The following is a 13,794-nucleotide window of genomic DNA, read 5'->3' on the forward strand; positions in this document are numbered from 1 at the left end:
ATTTTGAACCTTGAGGTTGAGTACACCAAGACCACCATTTTTCTTTGGTCGGTAGACCATGTCCATGCAGCCGGGAGTTGCTTTTTTCCCCATCTTCAGTTTTCTTGACCCAGAGGCTGTGACGCCTAATTTTATCCAAGTGCTCAATGAGGTGGGAGTCTGAGAGTGCCCATCAATTAAATTGCTAACGAAGTGACCAGTGAGTTCATTAGAGCCAGCTTGCCCGCGTAGGACATCAGAGACACAGCCACAGTGATTCTGCTTTCAGCTTTGCAAACCCATGGAGTTAGGTCTAAGACGGTTTGTTTCGTGGTGCCCAGCGGTAGCCCAAGATATGTGAACGACATATGAGCGCATGTACAACCAAAGATGATTGCAATATCCTTGTATGTGTGATCAGGGGTGTTGATCGGGATTAAGGTGGACTTATTGAAGTTGATGTGCAAGCCCGCAGAGTCAGCGTAGTCCGCAAGGATCTGTTTCATACGAGTTGCTTACTCCCGACAAGCCGGCATCACCATAATCGTGTCATCCACATACTATATAACCGGGAAGTTCTTTGTCTCGAGATGAAGGAGTAGGCAATTGTAGGAGATTGTTGTGCAAGGCATCGTTGATGGCCCTTTGTAGTAAGTCCGCTGCAAGCACGGAAATTAACGGAGACGGTGGGTCACCTTGGCGTACCCCACACTTGCACCAGAAGTGTTTCCCGGGGACGCTGTTGAGGAGAACAGAAGATCTGCCAGAGGAGGAGATGCATTTGAACCAATTAATCCATTTATCTTTAAACCCCATACTTTTCACGGCCTGGATAATGGCCGAATGTTCTACTGTGTCAAAGGCCTTAGTGAAATCCAGTTTGAGGAGGATGATCTCTCGCTTGGAGGCTTGGCATTGATGAATGTATTCGAATGCCCAGGCCAGGCAGTCATTGATAGTGCGCCCTCTAAGAAATTCATATTGATTGCGATGTACAATCTTTAAGATGACCTTTTGAAGCCTGTTGGCTAAGAGTAGACGACGCACAAGAGAAGATGTGAACCTCAAATAGGAAGAATGAATGAATAGCTATCATTGTCGTGGTCAGCCCCCACCCCACCCCACCCGGAATTTATTTCTGATATTGGTCGTCTATAAGCTGATTATTATCATGAAGTAAAACTCCTTTGTATCCCACAAAAAGGCTGCCATTGTGGGGCGTGGGATATTTGCACCCGAGCTCAAATGCTCCCGGTGAACAGTTAAATCAAGAAAATTAGTACAACCATTTTTAAAATCTGTTTTTTTTTGTGGTATCCTTTGACAAACGTTCTATGCGCTTGCAAAAATTTATCATGACTGCACATTCCTGGAACTCGTGGCAAAAAAAAAATTGATACTCCAAAAATGCTATTTTTGAAAGCATTTTGGAGTACTAATTTTTTTCATGACTTCCCTGTATTTCATTCTGATAATTTTTCTGAAGAGTATAAAACAATTGTCAAAGGTTACCACAAAAAAGCAGAATTTTTGGAATATTTTTCATTTTCTTTCGATTTTACTTTTCATCCGAGCTCATTTGAGTTCGGGAGCAGAATAACAATTTCCGCCATTGTGCATGTTGTCATTTCCAGTTTTTTTTACATGACCAGATAATTGGTGCGTTGCAATGGAGATATAGATATTTTTTTGATAATATCAGCTTACCAAAAGAAAATATGATTTTTTGGTAAGCCAGTAAGATGTTGGCAAGTTGAAGTGGTTTTAAGAATCTTTTTTTAGAAATGACCAAAGATGAGAGGGAAAATTCAAAAGTGGAAGAAGTAGAGAAATGACATAACAAAGAACGAGCGGACGACAACACATTACGTGTTCTAAAGTTGGACGATATTATATATTTTTTACACTAGATAATTGACTGTGAGTTGCAAGGTAGTATTACATAAATATTCTAATAGAATTTTATTTAATAACATTGTCTTACCAAAAAACATAATTTTATTTAATAATTCAATAACATGTCGGTGAGTGTGTGTGCGTAACGTACGAGCGTCTGTGTCGGTACTATGTTAAAAAAAGTCTAACACGTTGCATTGAGGTGCTTTTAAAAAGGGAAATTGTTGGGAACGGCGCACCGGCCGAAAGTTGAGCCGGTCTCATCGCTTCGCTCTGTTCACGCACGCACCGCTTTTCATTTGCCTTATCTCTTCCCTCTCTCCCTTACAACCATTCATTCTCTTCTCTCTCTCACCTCTCACCCAGTTTATCCCCTCAACTATCCCAGCCACCACCACCGATTCATGGCCACCGACACATCCTCCCTCCTCTGGCCTAATGCCATGGCGCAGATTCATCCCGAGGCGCGCATCGCCAGGAATCGGCATGCCGAAAGCACCAAGCGTTGATGCAGGGTGTCCCCTGGTGAGTGGAGATGACGCGGGGGGCTCGCCGGCGTCGCGACGATGCTAGGGTGCGAACCAACGCTCGTCGCCATGGCCGCCCGCAGCTGCGCTGCTCTCCATGGCCGCCTCAGCAGAATTTTGCTACAACCATGTTAGTTTTTGCTGGAACTAGCCCGTGTTTTTGCTGCCACTCACCCACCCAAAATCTGCTATCACGGTGATCTTTGCTGGAACCGGCGAATCATTTTGCTACAACCGTTTTGGTTTTTGTTACTACCGACGTTTGTGGATTTTTGCTATATCAATCTCCATGACATGTGACCCCCGCGACTCTGTGTTTTGCTTCAACGGCCATTGCTTTTGCTGGAACTATCCAACATTTTTGCTGGAACCAGCGATTTTCATGGATGCGAGTACGGAAACATTTTTCTTCATTGGGATCGGCATGTCATTTTTGATACAACCGGCGAGCAGTTTTGCTTCAACCAATATCTTTTTTTGCTGGAGCTCGTGTGTTTTCTAGAGATGCAAAGCATTTTTTCTTCCTTGGGATCGCCAAGCAATTTTTGCTACAACCGACAAGAAATTTTGCTTCAACCAGCATCTAGTTTTGCTGGAACCAGTATTTCGAAAGCTGTGACAACCCAAGCCAACGACGGCGACTCGGCCAACGACGGCGATCCGGCGAGCCGCGGTGGTCCAGCGAGCTTCAGGGACGACCCTGAGGACCCGCTGTGGGGCGAGGGGGAGAGGGGGTGGCCACCATGCAGGGACCTACGAGTGGATCAGGACACGAATAACAGAGTGTGGGAAGGAAGAAGAACGACCCGGATGGATAAGGATCCAATGGCTTAGGGTGGGCCAATCGGGCGGCTGGGACGCGACCGGCCGAAACGTTTAGGCGGGCGCACCGGTGCCTATCATCCGCCTTTTAAAAAACTGTTAGAAAAAACAGAGATGAAAGGAGGGAGAAAAAATAGCTTAGAACATTATGCGCTTTTTAAGTAGGAAAAGAAAAGTGCCGTACGCTTTCTTCACTCGTTAAATTTGAATTTCAAGCTTGGAAGTAACATAAAAACTAAAAACAGAGTAGTTTGCAGAGTTGCAGATAGACGTCACACGCACGTGACAAGTCTGTATAGACTATTGCTTGGGTTCCATATCGCGCGCCCGCCGCCTCGATACAAAGGAGCACACCACCAGAGAGATGATGGCGGCTGTGGCGGCTACGGACCCGAGCACCGCGATTAGTATCACCCACCAGGACGTTCCCTTCTTCTTGCCGTTGGTGTTGAGCCTGTCCACCATGAGGTCCCAATCACGAACACCGAGGAAGATATCGCGGACTCTGGCGGCGAAGAAGCCAACCAACGCGGTTTGCGTGGTGCCTTGGCCAGCGAGGGACAGCCGCGCGTCGAGGAGCGCTCTGGCTGGCCTCGGTTCCCCACCGGCGGCGACGTACACGCGCAGGAGGTGCTTGACGGCGTTGTACTCGACCCACACGGCGCGGCGGCCAGGCGCCGCGGTGCCGTTGGGCGTGATGGTGACGTTGAGGCCGACGTTCGGGGACTCTGGCGCGTACGACCTCACCGTGCCGACCTCGACCGCGGTGAGGCCGTCCGTGGCGTTGGGCGCGGCGCCCGTCCACGAGTCGTTAGCGCCGCGGAGGCCCAAGGGGTTGTTGAGTGTCGGGAACCTGTCGAGGAGGAGGACGAACGAGACGGGAGGGGCAGAGCTTTCCACCGTGAAGCTCGTGTTGAAGGACGCCTCGCGTGTCGGCAGCGCGCCGGCGCCGGCGCGCCAGACGTCGATCCTCTTGGGGAGCAGCAGAAACCCCTCGGAAACGTTGACCTCGGGAAGCGGCTGCTCGGGCATGAAGAGGAGCGCTGCGGGCATGACGATGGACATGTTCGTGGCGACCCAGAGGCTCTCGGTCGTGGTGACGTTGAAGACGGGGAAGCTGTGGGACTCCACGTCCGCCGCCGCCGGCGCCACCATGATCGTCGCCGAGCAGAGCAGTACTAGAGCTAGAGCTAGAGCTGACATATTTGCAGCTTATGGTGATACGTGTACGTCTGTTGTTTGTGATTGGGTATTTGGGTATTCGGGTAGAAACATGCAAGTTGTGAGGGGTTTTATTTTTATAGGTTAGGCCTAAATGCTGACAAAGTCAAGAAAGGACAACAGGAGTAGTATAGTGGTCAAACACAGAGAAGAAAAGTCATGTTTTTCCAGCTGAAACGCAGGCGATGTACACAGGCGTTAAGAAATCATCATTCAAGATATACACTACTGGACGGGCGACGCTACGCATCCACCGGCGGATCCGCGCGATACATCCGCCGCCTCGATGACCGTTCGATCTACGTGCGTGTAGCCGTCGATCTCCTGGCACGCGGCTCGGTCGCCTCCCCCCACTCATTAATTCCTGAAACAACGGTCGAGTTGCAGAAACAAGCGCTTTGTCCCGGCCCTGACAGACCCGCGCCTCGCCTTCTCGACACACTAATTCCCGAAACAACAAACCAGTTGCAAAAACAACGGCCGCATTACAGAAACAATCCTGAAACAATAATCGCGTTGCAGAAACAATTCCTGAAACAACGGTCGCGTTGCAGAAGTAATTCCTGAAACAATGGCTGTGTTGCAGAAACAACTACCATGTTGCAAAAATTTGGAGATTGCGGAAATAATTCCTGAAACAACGGCCGCGTTGCAGAAACAATTCCTGAAACAACGGCTCCCGCCCGAAGCTTCTGGGCCGCCCGGCGAGCCCTTTCTCCGGCGCCTCCTTCCTTTCATGTCAGATGTGGTGACATGACACGTCGAGGTTGATGTCTCTCTGCGCCGGCGTGGCGGATCTCGCCGGATCCTGGCGTGCGCAGCATGAGGCTGCCATGCCCTGACGAAAAAGAAGCGAGGTCGGGCACAAGTGGTGCCTGGGCGGCGCACAGCGGCACAGGGAGGTGGAGCTTGGATGGTGGAGAGAGGCAGATGGGTGGTGGTCGGGCTGCCGGAGCAGGCAGAGAATAGGCCGGCCATGGCACGCGAGGGAGAGAGGAGGTCCGTCTGCGGAGGATCTCGCCGGCAGCGGCAGAGTTACCGGACTTGCAGTGTTGTGTCTGTCGCACAGACGAGATGAGAGAAGACGAGAAGATAAGGCTGGGAGGCGTGAAGAAGTGGAGACACCTGTGGGGGGGTCATGTCCACGTGGCGAGAGGAGCAAGCGGTGGACGCTAGCCTGGTTTTCAGCCGGCTGATTTGAATCTTTTCCCCTACTGGACTAGCTACAATAATTTTATTGTTATTACGAGGTTGAAGACTTGACACGTCTGCATTCTGCTCTGCTTGCGTTCTCAGCTAGTCTTTCGAGTTGCACCGTCGTGGGCTAGTTCGTGTACGAAACGTGCGTGCTGCTCTAGCTTCTAGATCGATCGCAGCAATGAATCTTTGTCAACGTGATGGCGTTGAAGACGGGGAAGCTATGGGACTCCACGTCCGCCGCCGCCGGCGCCACCATGATCGCGGCCGAGCAGAGCAATACTAGAGCTAGAGCTGCCATATTACAGCCTATGTTTTCTTGGGGTATCTTTGCAAGTTGCAGCTTATGTTGATACGTATGTCTCTTGTGTATCTGTGTGTGATTGGGTATTCGGATAGAAACATGCACATTGAGACGGCTTTTATAGAGGATAAATCTAACGGGATTGCTAAATCGACCGAGACTTAACAAAGTTTAGTTGATACCATATCCATGAGATCTTAGGTGGACATCCGTGCAAAATTTTATTTTATTTTTTTCTCTTGTTTTCTATATGTTGTATAAGTTGATCGAGACTTGATTAAGTTTCACTGGACTGAGATCTAACCACATCCTAAACATATATATGCTGACAAATTCAAAAAAGGATAGCAGAAGTAGTATACTAGTCAAACATAGAGAAGAAAGGTCAACGTAAGGCCAGGTCAAAGCTAGCAAGACACATCTGAATTCCCTGCTGAAGGGGGCGATGTACACAGTCGTCAAGATATGATCAACCAAGATATACACTGGGCTAGCTACGAGGTCGAAGACTCGACACGGATGCATCCTGTCCTGCTGGCGTTGTACTACCTGGTACTATTTCGAGTAGAAAACGTCTCAAGCGATGGATCTGACCAACGGATTGTGATGCACGCGTGCCGTGGTTGCCTGGAAATCTCCAAACCCCTAGAGAATGGAGAGGGACTGAGGGAGCTTTTGCTACATCTACGGGTTGGTACCGGTGTATTTTAGGTAATTGGTGGGAATTATTCCGGTCAAACCCTTAAATCTTCACATATTCCAAAACACCGTTTGATTCTAGTGTATTTGACATGTTTCATCCCTATATTTACCCACATATCCTCAAACTCTAGTGCATTTTTCTCAATACTCAATACACTATCCCTACCTACTGGATTGGGGATAAGTAGGGATTTTAAGGGATTGGGTGAAGGTTGTAGGCCTTGTTTGGTACTAGGGTTTTTGAAGGGATTGGTGGGGATAATCCCCACATGGATAGGGTGAAACCCCAACCTTCATCCAATCCCTTAAAATCCCCATTTATCCCCAATCCACTAGGTAGAGGCAGTGTATTGGGTATTGAGGAAAATGCACTAGAGTTTGCGAATATATGGGGATGAAATATGTCAAATACACTAGAACCAAACAGTGTTTTGGGATATGTTGGTATTTAGGGGTTTGACCGGGATAATCCCCACCAATTCCTTAAAATACACTAGTACCAAAAAAGGCCTTTAAGGGACCATGTGTCCTCATCTAATTTAGTGTGCACACCCTGAATTTCACGCGGGAGTCCCAAATCCCGCAAATTCATTGTAGATGTAACATCTCTCAAGGCTGGGAGCCCCAATTTGCTGCCCAAACGCACACGCACTTACCCACTGGACGGCCAGAACCACCGTAGCTAATGCGTTTTTTCGGTTCACTACTGGTTCACTTTTTCATGTTTTTCTTTGTTTTTTCACAATAGTTTTCTAAAAAGATAAAAAGATAGTTTTATTGAAGATTTTCTAAAATTTGAGGAATCAATTCTTGAAAAACTCATAAAAAATGAGAGAATGTGGGCACTTTTGGAAAAATGTGAACATTTTTTGGAAATCCTGAACATTTTTTAAACTCCGATTTGCTTTGGGAAAATGCTATTTCAAAAAAAACATGAACATTTTAAAAATCCCAAAAGCATTTAAAATTTAGGACCATTTTCAAAAAAATTGAGAGAAAAATGCAGAAAGAATACAAAAATAGATGAAAATGAAAAAAAGAAAAACATACATGAAAAAATCGGAGAAAAAACTTCTAAAAGCTTCCCAAACCGGTAAAGACAGGACATAACCTTCTAGAAAGTTCTTAAAATTGGACCCCTGTAGACAGGCGTAACAGCTAAATGGATTGCCCAGTGATTGCTACCGTCACTCATGTGCGTCATTGCCTGGCTATCAGTCACAAATAGTGACGAATAGGAACTGACAGAGAGGCCCACCCCTTGAAATCCATGGGAGAGTGATGAGGCAGGTCTAGAGTTCACCTTTGTAATTCACCCGTTAGGTCACGCTTGGCATCGGTGTATTTTAAATACGCAGGTCTGATATCTACAGGTGTAACTTACCGGGCCAGTAGCGATTTCCCGCTGGAAGCGAAACGACGTCCGGAGGCGTGTATTGTTTGCAGGTGTATTGCTAAGCAAAACGACAATCCAAACATGGCCTTAGGATTTCTAGTGGGGGAGAGGCCTGGATTTGGTCAATGATTATGCTTCGTACCTCACTAAACTACATGTCCCACAGTACAATTCTTTCAAAAATCCATAAGCAGTTGACAAGACCATTCGGTAATGTAATCCCTATAACTATTTTGTTAATTCAAGATTCACCACTTTACCCAAGTTTATGTAAGAAGTGCATCAACGATGCTAAATTAATATCATTAGATGCATCATGAGACATGTTTATTCTATTTGTTTTTATTATTAATTTGATATTTTTTCTCAATAAATTTGGTCAAATTCTACGTGGTTTGACTTAAAAAATCTATATGCGCTATATTATGAAATGAAGGGAGTATTTATTTATTTGTTTTCCTTTTAGGGTTTTCTAAATATTTTCTCTTGGCCAAATATTAAGAATTAGTTCTAAGTTACACTTTTTCTCTCTCCAATGTTCACTCTTTCTTTCTATGTGTTTCACTGTTTCTTCTTCTACATTACATGTTTTTCTGAAATTGACATTATGCATGATGCTCTTGGGCGCCAAAGTTAGCGCCTATTTAAAAAAAATCTTAATAATGAGTACATGCTTCTATATTTGTCCAATGCACCTTAAACTTCTCACATTTTATGAAAATATGCGTATCTGCGGAGTAGACTTGCGAATCTCCAAACTTTCATCCAACAATGTTACCATTTGGTGACATGCAAAGAAACATAACAAAAACCTATTCCAATATGACTACACTAAAAAATCTTGTGCATTTATGAAATAAATCCGCATTTTATTAAGGCTTGTAGATCTACATGTTATAACATACTGCAATGCATGGATATGTTCATAATTGTTTTGAGAACTTTGAGGTGTCTCGAAAGGAGACAAGAACATACGCTCTTAAGAACCAAACATAGTTTTGCGTGGAAATTTTGGGCCATTAACCAGAATAATCTAAAAAAGAAACTATGTGAGTTGTTTGGGCGAACCGGGACTTTTTAAATTATGAGTTATTTAGTAAAAGATATTTATGAGCCAAAAAAACACTAGCCACAAGGTACCCGCTCTCGGAGACACAAATCAATGCACTTCCCGCATGATGTGCATGCGGAACAAATCATCTAAGTTTTTCGGATTTTATAGGCACACTTTCCTCTTTTGTATTTATAACTTTATTATTTTTGCACACATGGTGCATTGTATACATATTTATACATATTTTTCACAATATGGAATTGGGCAAGATAATTTCTTAGAAAGCATGGAAAACAACTTTTTAGGCCGCGAACTATTGTATCAGTTCACAATACATTTGTTGCTTATATTCTTGTGGGGCACAATTGTTTTCTTTTTGAGCAAACAAGGAAAATAGTAAATCCTATTCCCCTCTTATTACGGTGAATACTGAGGCTACACATACGCCCAATATGCAGCATTCCCTTTTTTTTCTTGTCTTCTCATATATTTTCATTACTATTTTGATTTGTTTTATTTGCAGGTTTACTTATTTTGCATTTGGACTTTTCTATTTTCCTTTCTTTGTAGTTTCCTTCTTTTTTAATTTTTCTAATACATTATTGTTTTGCTTGTTTAGTTTTACTTATTTATGATTCATGTTTTTATTATTTTCATCAATTTTATTGTCAATGCTGAACTTTTCGTTTTGGATACACAAATATTTCTGTTGGAAAGCATTATTCATTATTTTTTTAACGAAGAGACCTTTTTTTGAATACATGCAATTCTGTTGGAAAGCATTGAAAGTAATACATATTTTTGTGTCGGGCTACACGAACGTTTTTCACAAATCGCGTGAACATATGAACATTTATTCAGTACATGTGAACAGTTCTACCAAACTCTATGTAAAAATACGACCTATTTTTCTAGGCATATGTAATTAATTTTCTTTAGTAAATTTCTTATGTATATACAGTTAAATGTGAGTTTTCAATCATGTTGATGTCTTTACTTTAATGAAAGAATGTCTATTTAACAAAGTATAACATTTTTAGGGAAATTAAAATTTCTGATAGACTTAGGTTAGTTAACATTTTCTTTGAAAAATTTAGGGTAATTAGCAAAGTATAGGAAAAAAAACTAAAACACGTCAAATGGGCCCTATATGATTTCGGAGAAGAAAATGGCCTAGCACTAGAAAGGCCCAGCCGTGACCTTCCGTTTCGTTTATCTCTCCTTATCCCATCCAATCCATAATCTCCCACACTTCACAAATCCCCACCAATCGAACACACACTCCTCCCGGCTCCCTCCAATGGCGCTCCTCACCGTCCAGGGCATGGCCATGTCCACGGCCGCCTTCGCCTCCCACCACCACGGCGCCGTATCCTCCTCCTCCTTCGGGCTCTCAGCCGCCGTATCTTTCTCCCGCTCCCGCACCAACCTCGCCGTCACCGCCGTCTCGGCTCCTCTCACATCAGTTCTTGATGGTAAATTAACTCGTCCTTTCTCTCTTACTTACGGAGGCTGAATTTGTTTCGGTAGTTTGTTCTAATGTTGGACAGTTCGTTAGGGGAACTCTTCTCCCGACTGACCAAGTAGAAATCCAAGAAGTTAGTTGGGAATGCCATGGATATTAGTGTGAAACACAGAGGGAGCTGAATTTTGCTTAGAAAGAAGGAAACAATAAACAAACTTCTCATAGAAAGAATTAAGGATGGCATATGTTGAATATCGGGTGACCGTTGAACTTTGAACCAATTGTGACCTCAAAATTGTCTCTGCCGTGACCAGTCTACTGTGGAAGAGGGGACAGAAAGACAAAGAGAGGCAAAAGGTTCAGCCACTCATATGGGAATGTGAGTCCTCTAGCACAATCTCAAACTGATGTGTTTGTTGTGATTCTTATCTCTCTGTATCGTCATGTTAGGCACGGCCCCGTAACAAGAACAAGGGAACAGGCCCAGCACGGCTTTACGCCCCTCCAGCGCCTCCTAGGAAGGATCAGTTTGAGGACGGGGAGATCATCGCAATTGAGATTGATGATGACATCATGGAAAGGATGGATTAGGATGTCTGAATTTTCCCTTATTTCATGATTTCTGAAATACAATGCCCTGGGAGTAATTATTTTGCCATTATCCTATGTGAAGTGCAATTTCTTAGAAGTAATTATTTGGTCTTTCGGGACAAAACACAGATGCCTATGTGCTTTCGATTGCTTAGGCTGTATCACTGTATGCATAGGGAACCTGGCACCTATGTTGTCTAGCTCTACCGATGAGCCGGCCAGTGCTTCTAAAATATGTCTGTTTTTTCTCACCTTCTCTGTTACATTCCGTGTGACTCCTGAATTAAGTTTTAGTTATTCCAGCTGAGTATTTTTGGGACGAAAATAATTAAATATCTATAGGTTCTTATCTAAGCTGTTAATCTTTTTTTAATGGATATCTAAATTATTTGCTTCAGTCTGCACTTTTGCACATGTTGTGGTCATCCTGCATTGCCAAGCAAGCATATGATGACTGAAGTGGATGATAAGAGTGTCAGTAGTGTTGTCTACCTCTTGTCTATGGTATGTTTTGTAGCAAAGCACTTGCCTGCCTGTTTTACAAGTTGCCTCCTTTTTTTTATTCAAACAATGTTTTGACTCTTTTGAAAGGATTGCAAGTTATTACCTGCCCAAAACTGTGAAATAGGACCCCCAAAATCGTTCAAAACAAGAGCGTGTAGCTCTGGAATCAAGATCAAAGTTCTTCACCTCTGTTTTTTTGGCAGCATGGTCTTTTATCGATCACAAAACAATAGGTTGAAGAGAAAATAAGAGTGAATGATCTGAATCTTCTTTCCTGGACTGCACAAGGTGGCATGTACAGCATCCTACATTCCTACTGTCGGATGCACCTTGAACAATCTGTAAACTACGCTACTTCCTCCGTCCGGAATTAGTTGACGCTCAAACGGATGTATCTAGACATAGGGAGTACATTTTAACTCGTGTAGTTCACGAATATATATGGATTAAAACCATGTCAATAAATTTGAGCTTGTTTTTCGCGTTGCACGTGTGATGCACGAATTGCTGGTGCTCTACCTGATTCCATCTGAATACCAACTTAACATTTTGGGAATCAAATAGGGCCCAGAAGTTATGACATAAATCTGGCAAATTACTCTGCACACGGCCGTCACCTTTCGCGCTGACAGGCTCCAAGGCAGTCTTTCTGGCGATCCTTTCCATCCTCGCATCCATTTCAGGCCAGGATGCGAGGAGAGCTGTGCTCGCTGTTGGCTTATCTGATTTGCTTACGTATCTTGGAGTGGATGGAGAAGAAAATTGAACACGGTGACCCCGTGAGGATGCGCGTAACGGATTACCACATGGGAGTGACAAAAACAGATGCCCACCTGACCTCACTAGTGATGTCAACGAGAAAGCATCCTCCTCAACCACCCTGCTTCCAAGTTCCAATTTGTCGCAAGAGCTACTTTGCCGTTTAAAAAAAAAACGGCCACAATCTATTTTACCATGGCCGCACTTCATTAGTTGTCACCTGTAAATTCTTACACGAACACTGTATGTACAGCAGCACAGAAGAACTCACTGCAGGGTGCATATTCTGCAGTATACAGGTATCTTACAGGCTTGTGATGGTCTGGTACCTAAGTAACTACTACTCCATGCACATACGAGCTACAACTACAAGACGACATCGAATTGCACCATCGGGGTCGCCGTCTTGCTGCCGATGAACCGCTCCGACTGCGCCCTGCGCAGCGCGCTCGGGCCGTGGACGACCGGGGACGACCCCGCCTCCGGGCTGCCGCCGCTCTCCTCCGGGATGGACGTCAGCGCCCCGGACCACGGCGACCCCGTGCCGCTGTAGCCGCCGTGGCCGTACCCCTCGTATGCCCGGTAGCGGTCGTGTCTCGCCCCGCGCGCCGACGCCAGCTGCAGCACCTTGGAGAAGAGCCTCCGGAGCAGGGCGGGGAGCCGCCTCGCGCGCTTCCTGCGGCCGGCTGGCTGAACGGCCGGGCTGGCGGCGGGGAGGTGCGGCATGGAGAGCGAGCGGCCGGCGAGCACGGCGGCGTCGAGCTGGCGCTTGAAGGCGGTGAGCTCGTACGAGTCGTAGAGCGCGCTGCCGCAGTCCCACAGCACGAGCGCGGCACCAGCAGCACCACCACTGTCATCTGCGGACTCGTGATCGGCTTGGATATGCCTCGCCATCTTTATAGCTTTCCCTTTTTTGCTTCGATCAAAGCAGCAAGAAATGGATGAGAGAGGGAAGGAGAGAGGGGCTGGCTCGCTTTACAAGTGGGTGGAGGCGGCATGAACGCGCGGTGTGCAGCGTGTGATAAAGGGGGCGGACGAGCTCACGGCTCACACGACACGATCGACCTCCGTCTCCACTTGCGGCCGATCGACGTGAGTGAAAAAGGAGATGGTGATCCAAAGGTGGATGTGGGAGTGGGACGCGCTCTTTGTGGGGGATTGATTAGGTGTAAACGCATACGCTTATCTGTCGCACAGTAAGCAGTTAATTTACTTGAGAGGCTCGACCATTAAACTTTGGATCATAATTTCCATGGAAGACCTGACGATCGAGGCGTACGTGGATATATCATATATGGACGCTTGTTTTGTTTATTGTTAGAAGGAGATCATGTCCACGTCTGTAGATCAGAGCCCAACAACTGCCTACAGAACATT

General features: G+C 45.5%; 3 protein-coding genes across 3 annotated transcripts; 1 reads left to right on the forward strand and 2 right to left on the reverse strand.

Annotated features, from left to right (window-relative positions):
* Window positions 1-3,349: 3,349 nt before the first annotated feature.
* Window positions 3,350-5,477, reverse strand: LOC119346976. The gene has a single exon (XM_037616025.1). The coding sequence runs from the start codon at window positions 4,425-4,427 to the stop codon at window positions 3,525-3,527; it is 903 nt and encodes a 300-aa protein (XP_037471922.1). The 5' UTR covers window positions 4,428-5,477; the 3' UTR covers window positions 3,350-3,524.
* A 4,851-nt stretch (window positions 5,478-10,328) lies between these two features.
* Window positions 10,329-11,456, forward strand: LOC119346977 (30S ribosomal protein S31, chloroplastic-like). The gene is made up of 3 exons (XM_037616026.1): window positions 10,329-10,573; window positions 10,878-10,942; window positions 11,014-11,456. The coding sequence occupies exons 1-3, from the start codon at window positions 10,399-10,401 to the stop codon at window positions 11,152-11,154; spliced, it is 381 nt and encodes a 126-aa protein (XP_037471923.1). The 5' UTR covers window positions 10,329-10,398; the 3' UTR covers window positions 11,155-11,456.
* Window positions 11,457-12,617: 1,161 nt separating this feature from the next.
* LOC119346978 lies at window positions 12,618-13,585 on the reverse strand. The gene has a single exon (XM_037616027.1). It carries the CDS (start codon window positions 13,309-13,311, stop codon window positions 12,784-12,786), a length of 528 nt encoding a protein of 175 aa, XP_037471924.1. The 5' UTR covers window positions 13,312-13,585; the 3' UTR covers window positions 12,618-12,783.
* Between the last annotated feature and the right edge of the window lie 209 nt (window positions 13,586-13,794).

The sequence above is a fragment of the Triticum dicoccoides genome, unplaced genomic scaffold (assembly GCF_002162155.2).
Source record: "Triticum dicoccoides isolate Atlit2015 ecotype Zavitan unplaced genomic scaffold, WEW_v2.0 scaffold56447-3, whole genome shotgun sequence".
In the NCBI taxonomy this organism is placed as follows: Eukaryota; Viridiplantae; Streptophyta; class Magnoliopsida; order Poales; family Poaceae; genus Triticum; species Triticum dicoccoides.

What these genes read in the sequence shown, in the direction of transcription:
- LOC119346976 (XM_037616025.1), bottom strand. Translation starts at nt 4,427, where the DNA reads ATGTCAGCTCTAGCTCTAGCTCTAGTACTGCTCTGCTCGGCGACGATC.
- LOC119346977 (XM_037616026.1), top strand. Translation starts at nt 10,399, where the DNA reads ATGGCGCTCCTCACCGTCCAGGGCATGGCCATGTCCACGGCCGCCTTC. An exon ending in TCTCACATCAGTTCTTGATG is followed by an intron (nt 10,574 to 10,877) that starts GTAAATTAACTC and finishes TGCCGTGACCAG; the next exon opens with TCTACTGTGGAAGAGGGGAC. An exon ending in TCAGCCACTCATATGGGAAT is followed by an intron (nt 10,943 to 11,013) that starts GTGAGTCCTCTA and finishes TCGTCATGTTAG; the next exon opens with GCACGGCCCCGTAACAAGAA.
- LOC119346978 (XM_037616027.1), bottom strand. Translation starts at nt 13,311, where the DNA reads ATGGCGAGGCATATCCAAGCCGATCACGAGTCCGCAGATGACAGTGGT.